The 20287-nt window shown below is 51.1% G+C and overlaps 1 protein-coding gene across 6 annotated transcripts in view; it reads left to right on the forward strand.

The window, feature by feature from the left end:
* Positions 1-20287, forward strand: part of MVB12B (multivesicular body subunit 12B) — a 196799-nt gene that overhangs the window by 168522 nt on the left and 7990 nt on the right. For 5 of the 6 annotated variants that reach the window (XR_006196141.1, XM_042914051.1, XM_042914045.1 and 2 more), the window contains exons 8-9: positions 5458-5513; positions 8083-8142. Coding sequence is in view for 5 of the 6 variants with exons in the window: in XM_042914051.1 (XP_042769985.1) it covers positions 5458-5513; positions 8083-8142 (116 nt within the window). In the remaining variant the exon portion in view is untranslated. Of the gene's footprint in view, positions 1-5457; positions 5514-8082; positions 8143-10303; positions 11520-20287 lie in introns of those variants that run through there. The other variant, XM_042914047.1, reaches the window with a different exon arrangement.

Genomic DNA, 20287 nt, shown 5'->3' on the forward strand with positions numbered 1-20287 from the left:
TCAGCTAGGGGAGAAAGAAAGGAAGGAAGTAACGTGGCTCCCCCATGAGTAGCCAGGATGGAGATGATTTATGAACACTCTTTTGGAACACATGAAAAATGTGTGCCATTGATTTTAAGAATTATGTTTGGCAAATCTCTAGATATTTTAAAATATGGAATGGCTGCCCAGATAAAGAGTAGAAATGGATGTTACGGAATTAGAAGGGGATTCAGCAGTCCCACAGGTCAGCTTTCTCCCCAACACATAAAATCCCGCCCTCACTCCCCAGCACGTGGCCTCTGCCTGGACCCTGGTCAGCCAGCTCTGCTGTTCCTCCCTTTCGTCCTTGCCCCATCCCTCTAGCCCTCGCCCTGTGGTAGCTCTGAAAATACGTGCAGACATTTGGTTACGATCACCTTCGAGTCTTCTCTGGACCAGGATCCCCATCTTTCTGCACTTCCCCATGTGCTGGCACAGTGCTGGGTTCTAGAGGGTGAACAAAAATGGACAGGGATGACACCTTCCTGGAGCATGAGACCTGATGGTTTCCTCCCCTCTCCTCACGTGGTCTGACTTCAGGTCCCTCACCATCCTGGGACTCCTTGTAGGCCACCTGAGAGGACCCTTTGAGAGATCAGTCCCCATACTGAACTCACAGTCAAGCCCAGAGCAGACCAAGATGGCGGCTGTCTCACCAGCACCAGGACTGTCGCACCATAACTTACCCATGGCACCCCTCCTGCCTGGTTGAATACCAAATCACGTTACCGACTTGTTCAGCTACAAACCAGTCTCTTTTCATGTCTTCTGTTGTGATTTCACATGTCCTTCATCCCATCTAACACAGTAGGTTTTTTAGACCTAAAGTACAGGACTTACTGGCATTGACCTTCAGTAAATTCCATCGTTAAATTTAGCCCAGGATCCCAATTTTTTGAGATCTTTATTGGATTTCTCTCTGTTACCCAGTTCATAGACTCTCCTCCCAGATCTCTCCATCAGCCACATCCTAGATAAGCCTACTAGGCATGTCTTCACTGAACTAATTGATAACGCCCTGGGCACCCCCCGGAGAGGTCAGTTGAGGTCGGTGTCAATCTGTTAATCGGCTTCTTGAACATCTAGTCCAGCTAGTTATGGATTCCCCTCCCCTTAACGTTGTCCAGCCATATTTATCTGTCTTGTCCACACAGGTAACGTGAGAAATTTTGCCAAGTACTTTGCTAAAATCCACATTCTTTCGGCCTACTCAAACCTTTGATATACTAGATTTTTTAAATAAATGAAATTTGGCTGGCAGACCGTTGAGCAAAGTTTTATTGGCTCCCCTTTTAAGGGGCTCCCCTCATGGCGACAGCATCCTGTTCCTCTCGCCATCTCCGTCCAGGAACTTCAGCCCACAGGATCCTATCAACTTGCTTTCTCTTTCCTGCAAGCCCGTTAAAAGTCTGTTTTCTGGAACATGAGAAGCATCCAGCCGTGCCCATCTTTGTATCGTGAACTCTAAAGTGGAAATTTATCCCAAAGTTCCCATCTCTCTCCCTTCACCAGTCAGCTCCCCTTGGCAGTCAGACTGGATCTAAGTGGTCCTTCCTCCCCACCATCTCCTCTGCCACCGAGCCCGTCAGCAGGGCACCAGCCATGGGGCGAGCCAGGCCAGCATAGCTCTGAAGGCTACGGCTGCCTCTTCTCACACAGTCTCGGGGTGCCTCTTCCCTCCCTTTCTTCTGTCCACAAGGGCTGCCTTTAGTGTGGCCCCATAAAGACGTCGCTTCTGGTCTTCTGCCTTCAGCCTCCTCGAGAAATTTGCTCTGTGAGGAAATTGCCTTTGACTCTAATCGAGGACCAGAAGGAGTACCTTCATCAAACACCTTGATGTTCACATGGGGGACTGGCCCATGGCCCCAACATATCCCCCCCATTCTCCAGGTCTGGAAGTAAGGTCTCCACCTGGGGAAGGGCGTGGTGGGGGAAGGGCCTGAGGGCGTGGTGGGGGAGGCGCCTCTGAATGAAACTCCCTCCAGGCAGCTGAGAGACCTACCCACTTCCTCTGGTCTGTCTCAGAAGCTAAGACGGGCCTTTTGGAAATGCTGTGCGTGCGTGTGTGCCTCCCTGTCCTAACCTGAGAAGGAGTAATGCGACATTCCAGGAGGCCAGGCCACCATGGTCCGGAGAGCCAGATCTTCTAGATCTTTCTTTTCAAAGGCATGACCGTCAGTTGGAAGGAGAGAGAAAAACACACTGCTGTGGGGAATAGAGGGAAAGTGCTGAGTGCTGGGGGATGACTCTGGAGGGGGGAAGTGCTTTGGAAGAAGAGACAGGTGGTGGCTGCTCAACATTGTGAATGGACCAGATGCCGCTGATTGTTCCCTCTAAAATGATTAATTTTATATTCTGTGAATTTCACCTCAACGAAATTTACTGAATTTTTACTAATGTGCTAAAAATTTTTTTAAAAGCCCAAGTACTCCTCCTCCCTGCTTAAATCTTCCCAGTTACTAGGGGAAGATGGCAGTCAGCAGCTCACCAAGCCCCCCCCAGGGGCTTAGGTACGTGCCCTGTGGGGCCAGCCACCGAGCCCCTCCGGGCCCTGCCCTGTGCCAGGGATGCGGGGATGCAGAGGGGACTCTCGTGGACTGCCAGGAGAGGAGATGTGGCCCCGGCCAGGTCCCCGGGGAGGAGGGGGAGCGCCCCTGGGACGGCCCACCGCTGGAGGGGCACTCAGAAGGGCAGCCAGGGGTCAGCACGAGAGGGGAGGGGAGAGGGCGTTCTGTGATGGGCTCGCAGGCCCTCACGTGCCAGTGAGGACCCCCACCTTAGGAATCCCCCCGTTTGGGGAGCTGATGTGCTCCCAGCTTGGGACCTCCCTGCCTCGCCCCTGCGCCCACTGCTCCCCAGGCCTCTCGTTTCCGGGGGTGATCAGGCCATTGCACGTCACCCCATCTCCAGAACACACATTCTCTAAACACACATGGGCCTTCAGATGCAAGCACTGTCATCAGCGAGGGGGAGTTCTTCACCTGGCTTCTCGGAAGCCCCCACACGCCAATAAGCCTCGTGAATGAATGATCAGGGCTTCTCCGCTCGGGGATGTGTGCTGAAGATGGGCTCGCTGAAGACTACACCGGGCCCTGGGTCAGCGTGCTTCCTGCGTGGGGTGCGTGGGGCGAGCAAAGGGAGCTCGGCCTTGGACCCCGCTGCCTAACAGGCGGAAAGAAACGGCAAGAGGTGTGTGTGTGCAGACGTGTGTACAGAGAGCAGAGTGACGTGGCCCTGGCGGGGGACAGCAGTGGGAATTTAAAGGAGAGGCAAAGTAGACCGTGGCTTTCACCTTGACTTGGGACGGCCAGAAGCAGGGCGACGCGTGGCCAGTGATCGGGGAGGCCTGGGGAAGGGCGGGTCTGACTGAACTATTCTCGCACACACCCACTTCCTGGCCCGGGTCCGATCAGGAGGAGCTCGTAGAAGGGCCACCTGGAGACTTAGGGAGAGCATGACAATGGTCGTCAAAACCTTGAAGAGGCCCTGGTCTGGAAGAGGCAGATGTGTTCTCAGAAATTCCATTTAAACCTAATGGAAGGGTCAGAGGATTTGAGTCACTGCTTGCTACCTGTGTGCCCTCAGCAGGACCCAGTCTGTGACATGATGGCAAGTGCTAAGTGCTACGTGCCCACCCGCCTCTGTGGCACTGAGACGGGGGCAGGGGCTCAGGGGTCAGAGAGCCATCGGGGGTGAACCTTGGCTCACAGCCGGAGTTGGGAAGATGGTGGCAGTTGCTGGGTAGGGATCGTGGCCTCTTCTTGGATTTTGGGTGGGACCCTGTCCTGTCCTCTAGAAAGCATGTGGCCTTTCAGGGGTCATCTGTTCACTGATGGGTTCTCGCGGCTATACACAAGCATGCACGCATATGTGCGCTGATGTCACCTGTCACGTCCGAATGTGTGACGTACTCAGAAGATGACTGTGGGCTTCTTCCCATCACCCCTTTCTGGGGGAAGTGTCACACTGTTCCTGGCCCTTAGCTGGAGCTCCTCCAGGCAGCCCCAGCGGCTTGTGGGGACCCCACAATGGGAGAAGACCCCCCCCCCCCCCACCGACCATGGAAGTCTCTATCTGAGCCAGGGGGCAGGGGGACAGGCCTTGGACAGCAACCTTAGAAAGAAAGGAAGCTTCCGGTGGTGCAGCAGCTGGGGCCAGCTGTGCTATTTCCTTTTCTTCAGACTTCCCAGAGAAGGCTTCATTCTTTTCCTCTCCAAAATAAATTACGAACATAGAGTAAAATGATCCTCTTGGCGATCAGACCTCTCTGACTCTGTCCCAGACTTCTCTCTTTTTCTCCTGCTTTTCTTCTTTTCGCTCCGGCGACTCTTCCTCCTTAGGACTGAAAGAAATTGCCACCTGTATGCCAGGGAAGCCCCATGTGGATGCTGGGGGAAGCCACTTCCCAGGGAGCCCACTCACCACGTCTTCTCCACGTCCTCCTCGGCCACAGTGCGCCTCAGGACCATTGCCGGCAGGGCCAGGGGGAGGGAACCGCACCACAGACCCTGGTGTTTCTGTTTGCTTGGGACCCATTCCCATTCTGCTGTCCCCTGAAGACAGCAGTCCATCTAAAAAAGCCCAGGCCCGGGGCACCTGGGTGGCTCAGTCGGTTAAGCGGCCGACTTCGGCTCAGGTCATGATCTCGCGGTCCATGAGTTCGAGCCCCGCGTCAGGCTCTGTGCTGACAGCTCAGAGCCTGGAGCCTGTTTCAGATTCTGTGTCTCCCTGTCTCTCTGATCCTCCCCCGTTCATGCTCTGTCTCTGTCTCAAAAATAAATAAATGTTAAAAAAAAAAAAAAAAAAAGTTAAAAAAAAATTAAAAAAAATAAAAAAGCCCAGGCCCAGGGGACGGAGACTGAACCACAGTGGCCACGCTGCCCCCACCCTGCTCCGTGCCGGCCACCACATGTGCCTCCAGTGCACACGCACCCTTCTTCACAGGCCCTGCCATCCTCCTTTTAAAATGTAACTTAAGCTCCCTGAAACCCACAGGCAGGATTCAAACCTAGTCCTTCTGACGCCCAAGTCACTCTTTCCTCCAAGCTGGACCTTTCCTGTGGGCCCGGCAGCCTGGAGGGTTGTGCCACTCTCAGCTGAGAGAACGTCCGCTGCCCACCTCGCAGAGCACAGCTGTGTCCCCTCCCCGCCTGCCTGAGCCTCTGTTCCTGCCACCAGCCCCTTGGTGGCCCCCGCTGCTTATAGATCAGAGGCCTGACTCCTAGGTGGCCTCTAGGCCCTTCTCTGCCCCCACGGCTCTGGTCTGTGCCTCTGTGTGGTGCTCTGGGGGCGTGTGAGGTGTTGGCCTTCTGCACCGGGTGTGTGTCCTAGGTGCAGGGGTGGTACCTGTGCCCGCGTCAGCTTGTACTTCGTCAGCATCTCAAGTCCCTGAACGTGACCGGTGTCTGCAATGCCGTTTCCTCTCTTCTTTTGCAGCAATGGATGGTGTGCCTTTTATGATCTCAGAGAAGTTTTCTTGTGTTCCAGAAAGTGTAAGTGTTCTGCATGATCTCCCTTCTGTCCTGTCACCCCCAGCCCGCCTGTGTTCCCTCTACTCATCACACAGGGCCCCCCCGGCAGCCCTCACACCCCGGTCCTCCCTCGTGTTGTCCCAACTTCCTCTCTGGGCCCCTTCAGCTACGGCTGCACGTAGCAGGTGCTTGGAGAGTTAGGGAAAAGCAGGCACGAGGGGCGGGGAAGGAGCGAGGCAGACAAGTGGAAAACCTCAGATTCGGCCATGGCCAAGCCTTTTTTTTTTTTTTTTTTTCCCAAATGTGACCATAAATAGGGCTCATTGTGAATGTTCTTGGTTTCCAAGCTCAACTTCTTAAATTTTTTTTTTAAACGTTTATCCATTTTTGAGAGAGGGAGGGACAGAGGGTCCAAAGGTCAGGACAGCGCAGAGCCCGATGTGGGGCTCAAACTCGGAAACTAGGAGATCACGACCTGAGCTGAAGTCAGATGCTTAACCGACTGAGCCACCCAGGCGCCCCCAGATTCAACTTCATTTTTGTTTTTTTTTATTTAACCGTGACGACATTTTACAGAAAGAAGGCTGCCTGGTTTTTTCATGGTCATTGCCGGATGCTGGGATAACCACACTCTCTGCTCTGGATTGGAGGGAGGCCTCGGAATGGCAGGGCCGGCCGGCTAGTGTGTGTGCCTGCGGCTGTGCTCTCCCGCTCACTGTGGGCCCCCAGGAGCCCCATGCTATGCACCGGCCAGCTGGGGCCCCTGAGCTATCTCCGATGACAGGGGGCCTGAGGGGGCTGGTTGGGGGCCTGAAGGCCCGATCCCAGACTGAGGAGCCCACCCCATCTGACACTCCTGGGACCCTGTCAGATGGTGCCCCCCACCTTGGGTGCAGAGCCCCCGCCCTCAACTGTTACAGGCCTGGCCCGTGCAGGCTCGACAGACTTGTTTCAGGGCTTTTTAAATCCTTTTTGCAGAACTTTGCTTCGAGTAGCTAATAACCGTGAGGGCCCCAGTTTGGGCACCAGCTAAAGAATCCTTCAGTGTATTTCTTGGATCCAGCTTAAAACCACCCGGCTTGCGATTTGACCTGCTCTGTAGTTTCCATTTTCATGAAATATAATAGGCCTCCTCTGAACCCTTCTGGTAAGCAGCTTAATCTTGAAAAATGCTCGTGACGTGACATGCGGAGCATGAGTAACTTCAGCCGACGCCACTTGGCCGCGTTGCCATGGCAACGCTGGCGCCTCTCCCGCCCCGCTCCCTCGGAGAGGCTGTTGTGTCCTGCGCACCGGCTCCAATCGGGAAAGTTTAGTGGGGCAGTTAGAGCCTAATGATGCAACAGCTGGACCTCTGCTGGATGGCGGGCAAGCAGCCCCGTTCTTGCCACTCGGGCTGGCAGCGGGAGAGAGCCAGGCTGTTTTGTGGCTACTGGCAGCGCAGCCCCGGGAGCGGAGTGCCGACTTCGGTGGCCCTGCCCCAAGATCGCCCTCGCCAGCTCGCTGCTGCCCGGCGCTGCCGACTCAGCACGTGCCCGAGGCCCGGTGGCTTGGGCCAAGCCCCGTGCCGCACACCCCCTGTGCTCTGTCCTTTAACCTCCCCCGCCAGCCCAGCCAGGACGGCCCCGCCACCCTGCTCCGAACAGGAGAGGAGGCCCCACCTCTGGGCTGTGGCTGGGAACCACGAAGGCCTGGGCTTTTGTCTGAGACTCCGGTTTCACCTGTTCGTCCCGGCTGCCTGTTTTCGGTCCCCCCGCCCCTCGGGAATATGAAATGCCCAATGTGCCCAGAGAGGGCTCAGAGCAGGGGCCCCAGGGACCAGGTCCCCTCTCACCATGCGTTCAGCCCAGGCTTCTCCGGGCTTCCAGCTGACCCTTGTTGCCATGTGCATTTGATCTTTCATGTCGTCTGTTGAAAAGCCAGAGTTCTCAGAAAAAGTTCCCATCTTCATGAACTTCTAGAAACGCCCATTAAAACGCAGTGTTACCAGTTTTCACCACGACTGATCATTTCTCATTTCTCAAATGATAATTGATGGGCACGTCCTTCATTCCCCTTGCATTTCCAGAGGCCTAGAACTCCCTCCGGCTCCTTCCCTGGATGTCAAGGAGTCCCAGACAAGAGACTGACCATCCTACCTCCTGGAACTGCTTAGACCCATCCCACCACGTAGATGGAGCAGTCAGGGTGGCATGTGGTGAAGCCCTGTGCCCCTCCGGCCCCCCAGCTGTGGAAGGAGCAAACCGGCTTTTGACATGGGCATGGAGAAGAGGCGGAAGTGATCAGTGACAGTCACTGTCTTTTAGGAGGGCTGTGACCTTGCTGGGTGCTGTCGATAGATGCCCAGGCAGGGTCCCTGCCAGCAGGGGCCAGCCCTGTTGTCGACCGGGTTTTCTGCAATATGTGCTCCCGTCGCTCACCCTGTACCCTCAGTGATCACTAGAGTCCTGGTGGGTTTCCACTGAAAGAGAATAGAGAAAACGCTAGATCACATAGGGTGGTTTGAGATGTCACCGTCGTCATGCATAAAAGCGAATGTGAAACAGCATTTTCCAGCCGTTTAAAAGGATGCCTTGATCTGTGTTTACAGATGCAGCCCTTTGATCTCTTGGGAATCACCATCAAATCGCTGGCAGAAATTGAAAAAGAGGTAAGCAAGCTGCCAGAGTTGGGGGCAGGTGGGGCCCGGGTCTGCGGTCCCAGGATCTGGCGGGGGCGGGGGGGTACCTAGGTGTGGGGGGGCCTCCAAGGAAAACACTTCCGTGTCGCTCAGATTTATTCCTTAGAAAAAGAAACTCACTTTTAACGTGTTTTTTGCTTCAAATCACATATGACCAACACCTCCTTGTGTTCTCTAAGCCGGAAGGTTTTAAGTGGCAGATGAAACAATTCGGCCTCAATGTTTTAAAATGCTTCCATTTTTAAAAGGTGGAGGTTGGGGGATAGGCCCGGAGTCTCCTTTCCCTCTCCTCCTCCTGCTTATTTGTCATGAGGAGGGGTTTGGGGAAACATCCGAGGAGCCTCTTCCAGGTTTAGAGCAAGGATCAGGATACATTCCGTTATGCCTGATAAGCGAGGCCCCATTCGGCTGCCTGGTTCCACATGGTTTGGATGTTTTCCTAATAAAAGAGAAACAAATCCAAGACGCCAGCCCACGTGACAACTCTGAGGAACGAGAGCCGAGAGGAGGGAAGGAGCCTGGGGTCAGACCCGCCGGTCAGTGTTTTCCCTGTTTGCGTAAGACATCACTGGAGTGTGTGTGTCGTCTCTTATGTGTAGACGGTCGTTAGGCAGAGTCACATGCTTGCATCCGGCTCTCCTCTGAGAGGCACATTTGTCTCCAAGATGGAAATGGTAGAACCATTTCAATATTCTCAGTTCCTTTGGGTTTTCTCCTGTATACCCAGCTAGCAGAAGCAGGTTGCATTATTGAAAGATGGCTGAAATCAAGGAAAATTGAATCAATGTAGTACAACAAATTTCTAAAGCTGTCATAGCAAAAACAAGACAAAAAAAGTCCCCCTTTGTCTTTGATTCTCACTAAATCATAAAAACCAACCTGATTGTCATCTATAGATTTGGGGGGAGGGGGCGGGAGCTGGGCAGTGAACTTGGGGAAAAGAATGGCTGGCCACCACATTGGAGATGCATAGGCTCCGTGTATATATGTGGGGCCCCGTGCACCCCCTTCTCAAAAGCAAGCAGCCCCAGACGGTTCTGCCTGCCGCCTGTTCGCAAACCGCCTTCGCCTGGGGCCCTGCGCAGGGTGGCACCAGTGAGCGTGTGCGGAAGGTGGCTCACTCTTTCAAGGTGGCTTTCAAGGTGGCTTTCAAGGTGGCTCACTCTGGCTGCAGGGGTAAATCAGGGGCACGGCCTGTGACCCCTTTAGGACGGACAAGGTCACACAGACGTCTCACCCGGCTCCACGCTGACCGGGGGCAAGCGGTCCCCTCTCTGTTTGAAGCTGGGATAACAGTAGAAAGCATGCCATGGGGTTTTCAGGAACACTTCACGAATATATGCGAACGCCAGGGCCTGGCACCACGGACGGGGCTGAGGGTGCGGAGGTATTGTGTGCTGGACCAAGGAGGCAGCGTCTGAATGTCGTGTTTTCTCCTGCCTCGGGCCTCCTGTGCCACAGCCATAGCCCCCTTTATTTCAGCACCTGCTCTGTGCTCACCTTCAGCTCAGGGCTGTACGTACATTCCCACTGGTTCCCACCCCCAGAAATTGAGACTCTGGAGGTGAAGGGTCTTGCCCAAGATTGAGACCCAGCAGTTACACTCCAAACCCTGCCCCTTATGACTTAAAGTCTGTGGTTTCACATCCCTTGAAGGGGCTGATGGGGACAACGGTGCAAGGGAGGCCGGTCGACCTGGCGCTGGCTGGGCCTGTGAGTCACCGGGAAGGGGTAAAGTAGGCGGAGCCTGTGTGAGGCTCGGTGCGGGTGGCAGAACCCACCAGAAACCACCAGAAACCTGAATTCTCATGCTGAGGATGAAAATCTGACCCAAACACGTGTCTTGTTAGAAGGTGTTGTCTTGACGTCCGGTGCTCTGAGCAGAGGCTGGCGGGGGAAGAAAGAGTTCTGGACTCGGCCGCCCCGGGCTTAGATCTGAGCAGCGCCACTTAGCTGTTCTAAACCTCCGTCTTCCCCCCCGTAAACTGGGAGAGTAATAAAAAATCCTCACTGCCAGCACTTACGGGGTTTGACCGAGATGGTCGTGTACAGGGCTTAGGACGATGCCCAGCATGCGGCTGCCGTGGTCTCAGTCACGCTGGTTGTGACTCTTCCCTATTACCGTCCACAGGAAGGGGGGCGAGCAGCGTAAATCCATCCCGTGTCAGCACGGCACGCCGCTCTGCCGCTGGAGGCTAAGCAGTGACGTCCCGCGTGACCACGCCAAGCTTGATTTCTTGTTTAAGTGATGGGTTAAAAATACTCGTCTGTGTTCTGCGTTGAAGGAAATTAAAGTGGAGTTAAAATGAGGGGAGATGGGGGAGGTTGGAAACGTTAAATAGGATATAAAACCGTCGCAAACACCACCACAGTCAAGAATGCTGTGGTTTTTTCGTTTAATCTGAGGATTTAGAAGTTACTTACCCAGGCCATCCGCGTGCATTTCATGGTGATTAGTATGTTGATATCACACTCTGGTGAACGGGCTGCTGCTTTGGCAACAATGGCAGAGAATTTTCTCCATAAACAATCATGAACTTGCTCCTTTTCGCCCCTGAACTAAGCATAGCTCACGGAGTCGGAGGCCGAGGAGAGAAGCTGGGCCCCCAGCCCCCTGGCCCCGGCTCTTGGCTCCGAGGGTTGGGCCTGCGTCACTGGGTGTCCCTTTGGTCAGGAAGATTTTGCAACTTTCCATTCCTGGCAAATCTGGCTGCCCCTGGGGGCTACCCATCCCGAATACCTCCCCGATCTCTTGGGCAGGGAGAGGCCGGCATCCATGGAGGCTGCTTTGTGCTGGCATGTGCTGTCCTCCTTCACTCTCCACACCCTGTGCAGACAGGCGCTGTTGCCCCCGTGCAGAGCAGAAACCTGGGCTCAGTGGTCCCAGCTGTGAAGGAAGTTCAAGTGCAGTCCCTGATGGCAACACATCGTTCTGTCTGTCCAGAACCGGGATGGGTCTGCTTTCCTGCTGACCTTAACTTTACGTACCCTGCTCTGCCTGGGGGTGTTTCTGAATTTAAGCCTGTGCCCTATCACCATCATTTGGCCGCAGGGATAGTTCACTCCATGAAGGAGCCCCCTCACCCTGGCAGCTTTGAGCTGGGTGGTTAGGGACCAAAGGGAATACCCCAGCAGCCAGCGCAAGCAGGGACCCGCAGTGCACCCCAGCCTGCCACACCCGAGAAGCACCCCAGTAAGAGATGGAGAGAGACCAGGTGTCACCCCAGTTGTGAGTGGGCAGTGCACCTCCAGCCTCCCCTCCCCCCAGAAGCAGGCGAGCTTCAGGGAAAGTGTGACGCTGGGCCCTGGCCAGGCCAGCAGGAAGACGCATGAGGCCCCCCCCGGCAGTGTGGCTAACAGTGTGGACTAGAGCCACCCGCCACGTTGGTGGGCAGATACCGGGTGTTTGCAGGGACGTATGTGGACCGTGTACACGGTGGAGGCAACGTGGTTGGGTGGAGAGGGCACAGTTTGCGAGTTTGGATACCTGGGGTAGCATGCCAAATCTTTGCATCAACGTGACCCTGGGGCAGGGCCCCTGGCTTCCCCCACCCCAGCCCGAGCGCTGGTCCCGCATCCGTGGTGATTGTGGCGTATGCAGCACTTGGTTAAGTTTCTTGAAAGACCCCCAAGAATGGTCATGTTTAAGGTCGCGGCTAAAACCTGTGTAGATGCCATCGAGCAGAAATGGGGGGGAGGGGGCGGAATTCTTCACAAACAGGAAACCCGCACGACTCAGAACTACTCTCAGCTGTGGGTGTTGACAGTGGACGAAGCGGTGCTTACTAAAGAAATTCTCACTTGAGTGCCATCACTCTCCTGGTGCTCAGTGGTGACACCAGCCTCCTTCCTGCCCAGCCTGTTGTCCAGCAGCCATATTCCCTGCCGTCCACGTCCGTGCCCGGCCGGGAGCAGGGCCTCTGCTGTGTAAATTAGTCCAAAGCATGAGAAAGTGAGTTGTTGCTCCTCTCCCCTCAGCCACAGGAGGTGATCGGTGGCAGTGATGGGGAGGTTTTCTGGCCCAGGCCCCTCCCCGTGGGGCTGAGCAGCAGGAGAGTGGTGGTGGCCCTGGGGGACCGTGTCCCAGTGAAAGCCTTACTGTCCTTCCCACTGCCCGGACAAAAGGTTGTCTCTGTTTAGGAGTCAGGAAAAGTGTAATTTTGCAGCCAATCCCTGTGATGAAGCATCTTCTCTCGGAGAAGATGGACATATAAATATTCTCTGTCTCTGCTGCTCTTTATGTCCCTTGTAAGCAGTTGACCCACTTCACCATCTGATGGATTCCCCGTCACAGCCAGGCAGACGCGTCCCAGCTCCACAGTCCAGGCAACAGCCCCTAAAATGATCCCGGTGTCTCTGTTCCCCTTACCATTACTCTGCATCCTTCCTCCCCACCCACTGCCCCACCTGCCCCGTGGCCCCGGCCATCCCCAGTCTCGCCCCTCCAGCAGACCCTCCAGCCCTCGTCTCAAGAAATAACGGCCAAGAGACAGCGGCCTTGATTGTAGATTTCACGCTGCATGCATAACAACCTGCAAGCCTTTGACAACTAGGAGCCAGCAATTCCTATGATGAAGTGGCATCCAGCACCCGTCCTGCCTTCCAGCTCAGTGTAAAGCCATTTCCCCACCTGCTGCCGACCTCCCGCAGGAAACCACGATGCTCACCCTCCCTTCAGTGGGCGCCACGCTGAAAACTGAGCACGACGAGGGAAGCTTTATCAGCCCACCGTGCTTCCTTGTAGGGCGCACAGCCTCCATTTTCACCCGACTTTAAAGCTGAAAGACACGGGAGAGTCTAATTAGTAAAGGGACGATCTAATATTAATCACTCCCTTAAAATTGACAAGGGAGGCAGTTCATTTAACCACTTAATTGCTACAGGTTTTTATGGGCTGCTGTCTGCAGACGTATTTAATGAAGAAGTTATAAATCTAAGGGAGCTTAAAATTTTAATTTTATACCTAAATATTTTCCTTGTTCTCATGTTTGTAGTCAACCCTCAAGAGTGTAGTCACGTGGAATGTTCTTTAAATGAACATATTTGCTAACTGGCGTCATTTCAGTTTTTAAAACATTGGTTCCAGCAATTAGGCATTTTTCTCAGTTCCCAAATGACTAGAGAAATTCGTCTTGATTATAATTGCTCTTAGCCACGCATATCTAATTTGTGTCTTTTTAAGTGTTAATTAGTAAACAGTTTGAGCTGACATCTTTATGTGTTTGTGTGTTGAAAAATGGGGCTCATTGCTTATTTAGCTTGGGGCCGATTCCACTAGCATTTACGTCACGACATTGAGGTGAAATTAATGGAAACACGTGTGGCAGCGCAAGGTAAAAAGAATTTTCGAATTCAACTTTTGGGCATCCACTTTGCATGGGCTTCTACAGGCCCCTTCAAGTAGATGAGAGTAGATTTGGGACCTGCATATGTGGGAAGAAAGCGAGGCGGAAGATTTTTGTGTCAGTAATGAAATGGCAGAGTCCCAATTTTATAAAAGCAAAATGTTCACGTCCCAGCACAATTGTTCATTCTTTCTACTTTTGGAAAGCTTTCATTGTGCTTATTAACGGTAAAGGATTTTGTGGAGGGAGAGGTTGCAAACTCTGCGGTGTGGTCCCTTTGCACCATCTAGTGGTCAGGTCTGGAACTGCAACAGGAAATAAGCTGCCTTCTGTCTGGATGGAAGGTTTTCACCCCCCAGAATCTTTTTATTTCTCAGTGAGGAAGCGGATACGTTTTGGGAAAGAAATTTTCCTGATTTACTTATTAAATAAAATTTAGTTAAATAAACAGAAGTTAGCCTGTTCTTCCTCCCTTTTTCATTATTGCACCTAGCTGCCACCCACATTCTTACTGAGTTGAGATAATTCCAGCCCCAAACAAAGAAACCTAATAAATTAGTTTAATGGTTGGCCTTTCTGAAGGCTCACGAGAAGTGTTAGGCTTCTTCTGAAATATGGGACGTAGCTTGGGGACCGCCACTTCATAGACTCTCCGGGAGTCTGACCACAAAGCTTAAGAACCAGTTTGAGGCCACAGACGAGATTAGTTCCCTCCCCCATTAATTGTAGCAGATGTCTTGGACAGTTGATCATCTTAAGCAGCTACCCTGCCAGTCAGAATCTGTTTTTTAATATTTAGGGTGTTCCGCTTGAGTTCAAAGGTAGGTCGTACATGTTTATAAAACTGCAAACGTCACAGAAACACGTAAAGTAAAAGGTGGACGCACACGCGTGAGGTAGGTCACACCGTGCGTGATCCTCGGTACCTGGCTTTGTACTTGGCACAACCTTCCACATCATTCTGCACAGACCTACCTCATTCTTTTTAATGACTACATGTGGTTCCCTTTTATGATTATGCCATAATTTATTTAAGCAATCCACTATTGATTGACTTTTGAGTTGTTTCCAATTATTCACTCTTACGCTGCTGCAGTATATTTCTTTGTACATGTGTCTTTTCTCCCCTGGGTCTTTCTTTAGAAGAATATATATTACCAATTTGTCTTCCAAAAAGGGTGTGCGCATTGAAACCTCCCCACCCCACCCCACCCCGTAGTGTATGAGGGGGTACCTGCCCCCCCACATTCTCTAACTATAGCTGAGCAGCACCAGGATTTAAAGGTGAACATTCTTTCATATGGTTATTGCCTATTTGTAGTTATTTTGTGAATCTCTTCTGTTTGTGCCCTTGCCCAATTTTTTTCTGTTGGCTTAATTTTTTTTTTTTTTCATTTGTTTTTAAGAATTCTTTATGCCCTTGGGACACCTGGGTGGCTCAGTCAGTTGAGCGTCCGACGCTTGATTTCAGCTCAGGTCTTGATCCCAGGGTTGTGGGATCGAGCCCCCCATCAGGCTCCGCACGGAGCCTGCTTGGGAGTCTCTCCCTCTCCCTCTCTCTCAAATAAAATTAAAAAAGAAGGAATTCTTCGTGTTCTTTATAACCACTTTCTGTCGTATGTTCAAACACACACAGTTTAACTGGTGGTTTTTCTTCTTGTTAATGATGTGCTCTGCCACATAATAGTTTTCATTTTTTCATGGGCACTTTTGTTTTTGTTTTAATGTTTTATTTATTTTGGGTTTTGTGTCATAGATTATAAAAATAATCAGTCCTATTTTCTTCCACTCTCGTATTTTAATATATTAAAATACTAAATTCTTTTCAACAACTTAATCCATCTGAAATTTATTAGAGGATAAGAATAAGGACCAGCTTTATTTTCTCCTATAGCATTAGCCAATTTTCTGAATACTGATTGCTTTCTTCGGTGAATTTTTTTTTTTTGAGAGAGAGAGCGAGCGAGCAAAAGAGAATGCAAGCAGGGGAGAGGGACAGAGGGAGAGGAAGAGAGAGAATCTCAAGAATCTTAAGCAGGCTCTGTGCTGGCAGAGCCGGACACAGGGCTCGATCTCACAACCATGAGATCCTGACCTGAGCTAAAATCAAGAGTCAGATGCTTAACCAACTGAGCGACCCAGGCGCCCCCCTCCCCCCCGACTCCAGTGAATTTTAAATCCTGGCTTCCTCCTATTGTTTCGTTATGTAAGTGGATCAGTGGACCTTTCTTTTGACCCTGTTCTCTTTATAGTATTGCCACCCTGTTCTGAATCTTATAACTTTATAATAAGCTTTAATATATGATAGAGGTTTCCCTTTATGACCCCCAAATGGTCCTAATTATATTCACGTGCTTATTCTTCCAACTTAACTTTAGAATCTTTGGGGGGCGGGGGAGGTTCCAAAAACTCTGTTCTAGTGTTTACTGTAACTGAATTCACTACACAGATGAACGGAGGAGTGATCGGCGTTTTAGATGAAGAGGCTCCGTCCAGAGAGCAAAGTAGAATAGTTGTTCTTTGTAGAGATCCTGCACGCTTCTTTCTAGGTCATTCCAGGTGTTTTATGTTTTTGTGGCTCTTGTGAATGGCTCTTTCCTTACATTTTATGTCCCCGACATTTGTGTATCAAGAAGCTGCTGGCTTCTCACCAACTTCTTCTGTTGTCTCTGCTGGTTTTTCAGCTGCTTTCCTCTGGTGTCCCTGTCCCTGGCAGGCAGTTGTCACCTGCGAATACCCATGTGGCCTCCTTCCCTGGGTCTGTCCCTTCTCCTGCAGGCCTCTGCCAGGGACCTCGGCCACTGGGCCTCCTTGTCTTACCTGTGGGTTAACAGAAGTTTCTAATTTCAACAACCCATAATGCTGCTTGCTGTGGCTTGCTCGTATAGACGTCTTTTTTTTTTTTTTTTTTAATCTTGTTAAAGAATTAGCCGTCTATTTCTGCTTTTCTCAATGTTTTTTACCAGGAATGGATGGTGGCTTTTGATAAATGTCTTTTAATCATCTATTGAGATGATCATATATTTTCTCTACAGCATATTAATATGCTGGATGATGTTCATAGAGTTCCTAATTCTGAGAGTCTCTGCGCCCCCAGCCGCCACCGCCCCTTTGGTTCCACAGGCAGCGTTGTCCCCCCCCCCCCCCCGCCCCGCCCCCCACGGCAGCGTCCTCTCCCATAGCATTTCCCCCACCCCCACCCCAGCCCACCTAGCAGCAGCCACCACCCAGACAGCTCCCACAGGGGCCCGGGGCATTCATCGTAGAAGTAAGAGAAGCAGGCTGAGCCCGTGGAAATGAAGCTGATGCGGAGAGAGCGTTCAGCAGACAGAATCACCTGTCCCGGTTGCCCCCGTGGGGCATATGCTTGTTCCAACTGAGGTCAAGGTGAATACGTGGTCTCCTGCCAAGTCCTTCACGAAAGGATTTTCCTCTCCATGGTTTGAGAACTCTCATCCCCCAAGTTTTAAAGTAATCTCCCCCTCCCCCCAAACTGAACTCTTACAAGGTTGCCCGTCATGTAGGTAAAAAGCATGAAGACAGAAAGATCAGGGAGAGCACTTTCCCAGAGCGACCACACAGCCTCTCGTCTTCCAGTGCTAGAAAGTGGTATTGTTTTTTTGTGGTTTTTTTTTGTTTTTTTTTTTTATTTTTTAATATATGAAATTTACTGTCAAATTGGTTTCCATACAACACCCAGTGCTCATCCCAAAAGGTGCCCTCCTCAATACCCATCACCCACCCTGCCCTCCCTCCCACCCCCCATCAACCCTCAGTTTGTTCTCAGTTTTTAACAGTCTCTTATGCTTTGGCTCTCTCCCACTCTAACCTCTTTTTTTTTTTTTTTTTCGTCCCCTCCCCCATGGGTTTCTGTTATGTTTCTCAGGATCCACATAAGAGTGAAACCATATGGTATCTGTCTTTCTCTGTATGGCTTATTTCACTTAGCATCACACTCTCCAGTTCCATCCATGTTGCTACAAAAGGCCATATTTCATTTTTTCTCATTGCCACGTAGTATTCCATTGTGTATATAAACCACAATTTCTTTATCCATTCATCAGTTGATGGACATTTAGGCTCTTTCCATAATTTGGCTATTGTTGAGAGTGCCGCTATAAACATTGGGGTACAGGTGCCCCTATGCATCAGTACTCCTGTATCCCTTGGATAAATTCCTAGCAGTGCTATTGCTGGGTCATAGGGTAGGTCTATTTTTAATTTTCTGAGGAACCTCCACACTGCTTTCCAGAGTGGCTGCACCAATTTGCATTCCCACCAACAGTGCAAGAGGGTTCCTGTTTCTCCACATCCTCTCCAGCATCTATAGTCTCCTGATTTCTTCATTTTGGCCACTCTGACTGGCGTGAGGTGGTATCTGAGTGTGGTTTTGATTTGTATTTCCCTGATAAGGAGCGACGTTGAACATCTTTTCATGTGCCTGTTGCCCATCCGGATGTCTTCTTTAGAGAAGTGTCTATTCATGTTTTCTGCCCATTTCTTCACTGGGTTATTTGTTTTTCGGGTGTGGAGTTTGATGAGCTCTTTATAGATTTTGGATACTAGCCCTTTGTCCGATGTGTCATTTGCAAATATCTTTTCCCATTCCGTTGGTTGCCTTTTAGTTTTGTTGGTTGTTTCCTTTGCTGTGCAGAAGCTTTTTATCTTCATAAGGTCCCAGTAATTCACTTTTGCTTTTAATTCCCTTGCCTTTGGGGATGTGCCGAGTAAGAGATTGCTACGGCTGAGGTCAGAGAGGTCTTTTCCTGCTTTCTCCTCTAAGGTTTTGATGGTTTCCTGTCTCACATTCAGGTCCTTTATCCATTTTGAGTTTATTTTTGTGAATGGTGTGAGAAAGTGGTCTAGTTTCAACCTTCTGCATGTTGCTGTCCAGTTCTCCCAGCACCATTTGTTAAAGAGACTGTCTTTTTTCCATTGGATGTTCTTTCCTGCTTTGTCAAAGATGAGTTGGCCATACGTTTGTGGGTCTAGTTCTGGGGTTTCTATTCTATTCCATTGGTCTATGTGTCTGTTTTTATGCCAATACCATGCTGTCTTGATGATGACAGCTTTGTAGTAGAGGCTAAAGTCTGGGATTGTGATGCCTCCTGCTTTGGTCTTCTTCTTCAAAATTACTTTGGCTATTCGGGGCCTTTTGTGGTTCCATATGAATTTTAGGATTGCTTGTTCTAGTTTCGAGAAGAATGCTGGTGCAATTTTGATTGGGATTGCATTGAATGTGTAGATAGCTTTGGGTAGTATTGACATTTTGACAATATTTATTCTTCCAATCCATGAGCAGGGAATGTCTTTCCATTTCTTTATATCTTCTTCAATTACCTGCATAAGCTTTCGAAAGTGGTATTGTTTTAAATACTTCCTACAAGTCGCTTAGGAGGGAGGAAAGCCTGGGGAGGGAAAACGCAAATAGCTGCTTTTTTAGGTAAGATCCGGGTGAACCCTGAAATGGTGGCCCAGTGAGGGGGAAGCCCCCACGGCTGCCCGCAGACACAGAAATGGCATTTTCAGCAGCAAAGGCACTGTCCTTCCACGGAAGAGCAGACAGGCTGGTCACACAGGCGCCCACCAGGCCACCAGCCCCGAGGTGAGGTGGGGGAGGGGCAGGGACGGAAGACGCCTTCTGTGTCCTTGTTAATCACACAGCAACCCTCGGTTCCACCACAAAATGTGCTCTCCCCCCATTTTCCTAAAAATTGCATGGCCTTCTCAGTCTTTCATTTTCATACTTGTAAATAGTCATGGCTACAAGAATTATTTCACTTTCTTGCTTCCTTTGTCCCCATCACCCCCACACACTCACAACATCAATCACAGCGATAACACAGCAGTTGCCACTGCCTGGCTGGGCAGTTCATAGGGAGGGGTGGGGAGTGTGGCAAACCGGAAAATGCACGCTTCTTGAAAAGCAGCAGCCTGCAGTCACAAAAACGAACATCCAGAGTTGCCGTAGCCCCCGTTTGTCTAATAAATGCTGGAAAATGTTGGCATTTTATGCATTCTCTCAACTTCTCAGTGTTTATTTTTAAATACCCCACGAGCCAATAATGTGTGAACCTCCAGCTTGTACACAGTGTGTGCACAGAGATGCCAACACAAATCACACTTAGACTCATAATCTTGCATTCACAGGGGTGGTGTGGACAAGCACCAGGCTCAGGACTTCACATGCATGAGTTAAATACCACATGATAGGGTGCATCCCACCATCCTGCTCAGAGGGCTGTAGGAATTCAGAAAACCCACACTGGACTGACTGCTGCTTCCACAAAGGACTGAAAATCAGAATGACCTCTGACCTGCCTGAGAATATAGCCCCTGAGCTACCTACCTTCTCTCCTTTGCACTAGGCTGTTCCCAGAGACCTGCTCTGTCCCTGTACTCACCCATCCTATTCCATCCATCCACCCATCTATCCATTATTCATCCATCCACCCAGCCACCCATCCATCCACCCACCCACCTCTTCTGGACCACAACCTCCCCAGGCTCTGGAGCTACAGAAATGGCTGTGGCCCATCCTGACCGTGCACCGAGGGATATGGGAAGTGTTGTGGAGGCCCAGGGGTTGTGAATTCTCCCCAGGGGAGAAGGGAACATGTCTCAGAACAAGTGCCCCTTTAGCTGGGCCTTTAAGGACAGTAGGGTTTAGCTATTCACGGGAGACAGTGTCCTAGTGTTCAGAAAGGCACCAAGGTATGACTGGGCCCCGGCCCATTCAGGACTTGCTTCTGGGCAGTAGGGGAGGAGAG

The sequence above is a fragment of the Panthera leo genome, chromosome D4, assembly GCF_018350215.1.
Source record: "Panthera leo isolate Ple1 chromosome D4, P.leo_Ple1_pat1.1, whole genome shotgun sequence".
NCBI classification, from domain to species: Eukaryota; Metazoa; Chordata; class Mammalia; order Carnivora; family Felidae; genus Panthera; species Panthera leo.